Genomic DNA, 8,720 nt, shown 5'->3' with positions numbered 1-8,720 from the left:
AAGCAGTTAGACAGGTGGTGCTGAAGCTCAGAAAATCAGATCCGAAACAGCATGCTCAAGCAGATTCACTTTTGAGCTCCGACGCAGGGCAGATTGCTTCCGAACCTCAATCTCCACCTGCAAAACCTGAACCTCTGCCTGTAGTTTGCTTCCAGACTGGGAGACGAAGATCTCCATGGCGGGAGATGAAGGGACTTCGTCTCCGGCGGAGGCTGAGGCAGGGGTGGTTTTTTTTTTTTTTTTTAATAATTATTTTATTACAATTATTAAAATAACTAGTATTTTATATGCGCGATGCGCAAAAAATATATGCCCAATATTAAAATTAAATATTAAAATTTTAGTTATATTAATTTTTTAAAAATAATAGTGTATATATATATATATATATATATATATATATATATATATATATATATAATTCATATTAATATTATTGAGGTAAAAATTATAGAAATGATAATTTACTAAATATAACTATGGTAACATTTTAATTAAAACATAAATGAATTTAAATTTACCATTGAAGGATGTAAGAAAAAATATTGTGTATGCATGTACATGGTAATAATAATGGGGAAAGATAACAGAAGTTATAACATCAGGGATATTTTTGTCCAAAAAATTATGTAGTACAACTTTTATAGCACAAGGTACAAAAAAAATTAACGGAAAACATAGACATAAATCAGGGGTATAACCTGGATTGAAGCTTATTATGTTTTTAGAAATAGAAAAATTATTTTTAAATTTGGTAACTGTCACGCCAATTTATTACCAAGTCAACATGTCATTTTAGGTTGAATTGCATGGATTTGTATTGATTGAGGACCTAATTGTAATTTTTCTGAGTTCAATGCGTTAATTGCAGTTTGATGTGTAGTTGGATGACCTTTATTCCTAAGGGGGCGTTTGGTTCATGGAATGTTATATTACCTCAAGGAATGTTGGATTGTTGAGAATGTTAGATTCCTGTGTTTGATTTAAAACTAAGGTATGTAAATAAGATAATAGATAACAAGACAAATTGATTAAAATGTCAAAAGTCCAAAATTAGTAATAAAACAAGAGAATGTGAGATTACCTAAGAAATTGGAGAGTATATTAGATTCCCATCCAATAACTAAAAACTTAATGTGGAGATTGTGTGACATTTTTTGAAATAAGTTACATAACCTAAATCAAACATGAGAATATTATATTCTCAAGCAAATATAGCCTTAGTTATCTTATATAATATGAACCAAAAACCTCCTAAAAGAAATAATCACAAGTATTGTACGTGGTCCATACTAATTTATATTTACTAGCCAACATGAATATCAAACGTTACTTTATTATTATAACGCAATAATTTGTGTAAGACCGTTTTACAAATTTTTTACTGTGAGACAGATTGAATTGTAAATAACTGGGTGAGATACTCTAAAAAGATACATTTTGTATGTACCATAATTTCAGTTATAAATATTAAAATATTTGTCATTAACAATAATCAATCTTATTTTAAATGATATCAAATTTCACATATAAATAGGGTATTAAATTTTTGTAATAAACTTTATGATTTCGATAATGAGTAACAAGTAACTATTTCAAATTCGACCTATGGATTAAGATTCATGAAACGCTAACACTAGTGTGACTCTCATTATAAAATTATAAATGTTGCAACAAAGGTGTTCTTAAATAAAAGAAAAAAGAAGCCAAGGACCTTGATGGCACCAAGTTGCTCCTTCATAAGGGAGGTTGTGATTTGAGCCTTAGTGGAGGCGATATTGACTCTTTATTTTCATTTAGTTGAAAAAGTAATTATGAACAGATACTACATTATAATAAAGTCAACTAAACCAATGTAAATGTCGCTGAGGAGGCCCCTTGAGCTATATCCACCCGCTGCCTCAAAGTCTTTCATTGATTTTTTTTTTTTTTTTCTGTGTAAATAACATGCATGATTCATTAATTAAAGGAGACCTCAAAGTCTTTCATTGATAATTTATTATTAGAGCTTCCCGCTTCTGAGCTACTAAAATACAGAACGTTCTTGTGAAATCATTTAATTTTTGGTTGAACTCAATTATATTACCACTCTGAGGTTCTTTCTTGCAAGTTCTTACAAAATCATGAAAGGCATCCTCCACATTTTTTATAAGTGGTGATTTCAGTCGATTTGCTCTAATTTTCCTTCCCCTTTTCCAGTAACTTTCTACTATCGTAGCAAAAGCTATTGAAACTGGATACCATTGAGATACTTGATCTTGTTGCTTCCGAAGCGAGTGCTTTACAGCAGCTACAGTACAATTCAAAATAAACATAAAAAACCAAGCTCCGATTTCAACCAGTAGATCAATTGACGGCCTTGTGTTTGTCTTATTATACTCTCTAACACTCAAACGTATCCAATACGTTAGTCCAAAGAAAGCGACCGTAATGTGGAAAGAGGTTAACAAATAGCTTAGTGACATAATATCCCATGAATTTTCAACAACGTTGTCAAACGACATCAACATCCATAAACCGAAAATTAATCCAGTGCTATCAATGAAATTTCTCTTAAAGAGTACCAATGTGATCACAATAATGATGACAAAACCTCCAATTAGTGCAATAGATTTTTCAAGGGGATACTTATCTGCAAAAAGATAGCAGGCGTCTCTAATAAAAAATTGAAATATTAATAACTGGGTTAAAACTTATAATCTTATATACCTGACCTATATCCTTCCAAGACGGAGGAACAGAATCTTTTGGCAGCAGCTCCGTCCTCACTTTTGTGATGGCTAAGAGTAGTAAATACAAGGACACTATGAAATGAATTTTGATTGTCATAGCTGCTTGTTGACGGTTAGAGGATGTGTATAAGCTTTCCCCTCTGGATAATGTTGCTCAATGCAATTTGAAGATGAGTTAAGATGATGGTGGAGCTTTTATAGATTTAGATTCCTCTTCTCTTGCGAATTAAAGCGAACAGGAAAAGAAAAATAAAATAAAATAAAAAGTTGCAATTTGATGTAAGCTAACCTATCCTATTATATTGTTTGCCCGCAGCTAGCTAGTTAAGCATAGGAGCCTCACCTTCTATATATCTGTTAAAGCTAGGGGAAAGAGAATAGCGTAAAAAAGAAGTCACATGGTGTGTCGAGATGGAAATGGGTTCAAATGACTTTCTACCACTCTTATAATTTCACCACTTGCACTCCCACACTCCATAATTGACATTTAAAAAACTCACAACAATGCGTTGTGTGGCCGTTAAAAATGACGTTGTTTTTTATGTTCAAATTTTATGTGTATTATGTTATGAGTTTACGTGTATTATGTTAAGAGTGAAATAAGTTTGGTGGTTTGAACGGGCTAGCCCAATAACTCAAGTCACTTAAGGCTATTTCTATATTATTCATAATTTTTGTACTGTAGATTCATAATATCTGTAACAACAAATGAAAAACAAAATTATCTACGTTTTCAAAAAAAAAAATAAATTATGAATCTACGTTTTAAAAAAAAAAAAAAAATTATGAATCTACGTTTTCAAAAAAAAAATTTATGAATTTATAGTATAGAAATTATGGATCTACCCATGTATTCATCATGCGCATGGTGAACACGTTTCCACAGCATAATTTACCTAATTTATGGGTCACACTTGTGTAAAACCGTCGACGGGTCGAGTCGGATAAATATAAAAATGTGATACTTATACTAACAAATGTAATACTAATTAGCAATAAAGTGTTTATTACTTATAAGAGAAAATATAATACTTTTGAAGACAAATATAATAATACTTTTACATTTTGATGTAAAAGTATTACATTTTTCATCAAAAATATTGGATTTTGCCTTTGTAATGTTGGCAAATGTTTGTTACGTGAAAATGAAATTTAACTACTTTTAAATCAAAATGTAAAAGTATAACATTTTTCTTCAAAAATATTATATTTTTCCGTATAAGTAATAAACATTTTATTCTTTATTAGTATTACATTGTCTAGTATAAGTATTACATTTGATTTTGACTCAACATATCTCATGGATCCTTGTCCGTGAGACAGTCTCAAATAAATTTTTGCATAGTTTTATGTAACTTAACCTTTAGTATTTTTATTAAATTTTAAAAGGGAAAATGGCGAGTTTGGTTCTTAAGTTATAATGGTAGTGATGACTTAGTCCCTGAGTTATAACTGTATCCATTTTTAGTCCCTCAGTTATGAGTGAAGTGGCGCATTTTGTCCCCGACCGTTAAAACTGACAGAAAAATTAAAAAAATATTTAAAATTTTAGGGGTAAAGTATGAAATCCACATTCTATTCACTTTCTTATATTGAAACCACTTTTACAACATTATTTTCAACTTCTTAGCATTCTTAATTTTAAGGTTCTTCAATTTCAAAAACAATTCAATAATCTTCTTATGACTTGTCAGTAACCTGAGTCTCGTATAAGGAACCTATGACTCAGTACAAACAAGAGAACACTTGATCATTGTCTTCAAGCATGCAAAACATACCATCTTAAAAGTTTCTGATTTCCCTTACTAAACATAATGGTAATAAAACCATAACTTTTGAAATACAAGAAGATATCAAATTTCTCAGGTTATTTTTATGACAAATTCACCAAGGGAGTAACTTGAGATTTTTAGTACGTAAAATTCTTTTGTATGCTCTGCAGTAACTTAATCAATTGCAAGAATCGTATATCTTGACAATATATGAAAAATATATTTTATATATATCAATCACCTCCAATCCTCTGTCTTCTTAAAAACCAGAGTAATAATGAATGAGGAACCTAAGACTCAGTTATGAAAATTCTAAAAACTTTTGTAACTTTTAAAAACGATTATTGACTAAACTACTGCATATTAAAAAATTTTACATGCTAAAAATCTCAAGTTATTCCGTTGGTGAATTTCTCATAAAAGCAACCTGAGAAATTTGATGTCATTTTGTATCTCAAAAGTTCTGGTTTGAGTACATTTGTTGCTTAGTAAAGAAAATTGATAGGATAGTGTGTTTCACATGTCTGAAGACAATGATCAAGTGTTTCTTTGTTTGTGCTAAGTCTTAAGTTTATTATACGAGAGTCAGGTTCCTAACAAGTCATACTAAAGTTATTGAAATGCTTTTAGAATTGAACAATCTTGAAATAAGAGGCTAAGAAATGAAAAATAATGTGTGATTTTGATATAAGGAGAATAAAATGTGAGTTTCCTATTTTACCCCTCAAATTTTAAATATTTTTAAATTTTTTCGTCAGTTTTAATGGTCGTGGACCAAATGCACCACTTCGTTCATAACTGAGGGACTAAAAATGGATATAGTCATAACTCAGGGACTGAGTCGGAACTTAGGTATAACTCAGGGGCTAAAGATGCAATTTTCCCTTTAAATAAAATTGTAATAAATTTATTTATGAATTTATTACAAAATAAAATATTTTTTAGAAATAAATAATAAAAAAAACTCACTATTATTATAGTGTAAGTATATTAATTATTTTTAGGCTCTGTTTGACAGAGCATATTTAGGAGCTTATAGTTTATTTTAAGCTACTAATAAGCTATAAACTCTGTTTGATAATGTTCCCAAAATAAGCTCCTAGCTTAAACTAAGAGCTTATTTTGGAACGCTACCTTAAGATAGCGTTTCAAAATAAGCTCCTAGTTTCCTAACTTTTTTTTTTTTTCATCTTTATCCTTATTATTTTAAAGAAATGACATAATTTACCCTTCCCAATTAAAACTATTTTTTCTCTACTCCTTTATCCGCAACTTTCACCGCAAATATTATTATTATTATTATTATTATTATTATTATTATTATTATTATTATTATTATTATTATTATTATTATTATTATTATTATTATTATTATTATATTTGTAACAATATTGTTACTTCATTATGATATGCTAGATCATGATTATGCTAATAGTTTTATTTCAAAATGTTAATTTTTTTAAAGACAAAATGTTAAATTTTAATATGTAAACAAACTAATTTAAATTTTATAAAAATGTCGTTTTTAGTCTTTTTACATTTATCAGCTTATCAAAAAGCTAATTTTACCAAACACTTTCAATCATAACAGCTAGCTTAACAACTCTTTAGTTTTCAGTTCCGAGCTTATTGCTTTTCAGCTTTAAGCTCATTTTCAGCTTTCAGCTCATAACTTATAGCTTTTCAGCTAATTTTGCCAAACAGAGCCTTAGTTGGACTCTTATGAATTTAAAATCATGAAGCCGCCTGTACGATGGAGCTGTTCAACTTCATCTACCAAGTCAAAACTCTCCCGGGCAGCTACGGGGGCGGGTTCTTGATGCTACAGTCCCGAGCCGACATGTGCGCAATCAGAGGCTTGCCCGGGAACAACAGGGGGTGGAAGAACAGGATTTTCTCCCTCAAATATGACCCCTGGATCCTCCCGGTTGACCGCGCTTGGAGCACCCATTTTCGGAAACAAGTGGTGCCGGTCGAGACGCAAGCGCTCAGGGAGACGGTCAGTCGGATCTCGAGCGAGCTGCACGAGCACACAATCTTCCGGACGGCTGAAAGTCTTGAAGCAGCCAAGCTCCCGCCCCCTACGTACGAGCTACAGGAGAAATACCTGCTCGTGCCGATGGGCGTGACGGTCGCCAAACCGTCGAGGCGAACGAAGAAAGGTTTTAACTCGAGCTAACCTTCCCGACTTAACTTTATGCCTCGATCACACTAACTTGATCTCTTTGTTTGCAGCTATGGCCGAATTCGGTGATGAAGACACTTCCCTTCCCCCGCCCACCAAGATCTCCCTGGGCGGCAAGAAGAAGGCGAAAGCCAAGCCAGCCGGGGAAAAGGAGATCCCCTCGGCCCGACCCCTAAGCGCCTCGACCGTGACGACGGGCGAGGGCTTTATCGTCGAGCCATCCGATGTCTTGGTCGCCCGGGTAGAAGTTGCCCGGGGAAAAGAGAAGGTGCCCGAGCAGGGCGTGAGGGAGGTGGGCGGCATGAAACGCCGCCGTGAGCAACGCAGCCCGAGCCCTTCGGTCGGGCGAGAAAGGGACGCTTCGTCCATATTGGCCCGCATTGGCAATGCGGGGCGGGCCAAAGAAGATATGGGGAAGATGACCCCCACACAGGTAGCCGAGAGGATCGGCTATAATCTGGCCGAGGTAAGCCTTCTTTAGCTATCCATCTTTCATCTTTTGTGCAAGTGCCTTCGACCGGGCTAACCCCGACTGTTTTTGCCTTTGCAGATCTCCCGAGCGGCCCAACTACTACAGGGCCGGGCCATGCTGGCCGAGGAGGCCGACCACCACAAGAAGACGGCCGTCCGTCGCCTTCTGGAGGTTAAATAGCTCCAAGCCGAGCTCGAGAAGGCTCAAAAGGCCTTGAAGAAGAGCGAGGAAGACCGGGCCCTTGCAGAGAAGGTCGCCCAGCGGGCGATCGGCGAGAACAAGGAATTGAAGACCCGCCTGGAGAGCCCGGAGGAGCTGGCCCATTCGGCTTTCAAGGACGATCAGATCGGCTCGGCCTTCCTCACAGCTGCTCGGAGGACCAAGGTCGGGGAGGACCTGATTCTCTCCTTTGGTCGGTGGGCCTTCAAGGCCGGCCAAAGGAAGATGTTAGAAAAGGCCCAGAAACGGTTGGGGGAAGCCCTCGAAGGCGACGACCTCCAACTCGTACTGTCTGCCCTTCCTCCCGACCTAGCTGACCCTGGCCCCTCTCCCTTTGCTCCGAAAGAAAAAGCGGCTGAGCCCGGTGGAACATCTGCGGCCACCCCGAGCGGGAAGGAGACGGCTGCTGGAGCTCGGGAAACGAAGAAGTAGAGTAGGCTTCTTTTCTTCTTTTTCTTTTTGTAAAGGACCACTGATCGGGAGCCCGGTCCCGATTTGTACCGGGCACCTTTTGATGATCAATAAAATTTCTCATGCTGTTCGTTCTTTCTTTTCGCATTTTTATCTTTAGTCGTGTAAATGCTGATCCTTAATGCTCGACCTCACGGCCTTATGGCCCGGTCTTGCGCTGCTTCGACCCACTCGACACCCGACCCTACGGCCTTACGGCCCGATCGCGCCTCCGAGACTTCGACGTTAAACTGGCCGTCTGATCGGGTTTACCCGATCTCCGGGCCTTGTCGAAAATTTTTGAAACCAAGCAAGCCTCTAAATTCGTCATAATATTGACCTACCCGACCAAGTTTACCCGGTCTCCAGGTCTTGACGAATTTTTCTGAAAAGAAGTAAGCCCCACGGTCGGGATATACCGAGCGATATGGGCCCATCAACACTTCTGAAAAGAAGTAAGCCCCACGGTCGGGATATACCGAGCGATATGGGCCCATCAACACTTCATATATCCCAGCCCCCACACTATTGTGCCCTCGAGGCACGAGTGGGTGCAATAGTGGACAGAAGTTAGACGGATCGGGGAATTATGCTGAGGGCTCCTGGCTTCCCCGATCAATGGCGTGACTCGAATGTCCGCCGATGTGGAGCGCATCTGACCGGTCGATAGATTCGCCCGGTCGGTGTAGCTTGAAGATAAATTGATTCTGCATGCATTGAAGGTATAGAAAATAACCGATCAGGCCGCCGTATGCAAACGGTCGAGCAATCACCGATCGTATATACATTAATCCTTCCCGCTCGCAGGCGGTTAAGTAAATAATTACAAACATAGGAATTTAATTACAAACGACGACCGGGACCTACACGCAGGTCAAGCCCCCTCTCCG

General features: G+C 36.8%; 1 protein-coding gene across 1 annotated transcript; it reads right to left on the bottom strand.

The window, feature by feature from the left end:
- Nucleotides 1-1,872: 1,872 nt before the first annotated feature.
- Nucleotides 1,873-3,070, bottom strand: LOC109192927. The gene is made up of 3 exons (XM_019343640.1): nucleotides 2,715-3,070; nucleotides 1,975-2,632; nucleotides 1,873-1,900 (listed from the first exon to the last, which is right to left on the bottom strand). Exons 1-2 carry the CDS (start codon nucleotides 2,827-2,829, stop codon nucleotides 1,986-1,988), a joined length of 762 nt encoding a protein of 253 aa, XP_019199185.1. The 5' UTR covers nucleotides 2,830-3,070; the 3' UTR covers nucleotides 1,873-1,900; nucleotides 1,975-1,985.
- Between the last annotated feature and the right edge of the window lie 5,650 nt (nucleotides 3,071-8,720).

This window comes from Ipomoea nil, unplaced genomic scaffold (assembly GCF_001879475.1).
Source record: "Ipomoea nil cultivar Tokyo-kokei standard unplaced genomic scaffold, Asagao_1.1 scaffold1834, whole genome shotgun sequence".
NCBI lineage: Eukaryota > Viridiplantae > Streptophyta > Magnoliopsida > Solanales > Convolvulaceae > Ipomoea > Ipomoea nil.
This window is presented reverse-complemented; position numbering and strand designations above follow the sequence as displayed.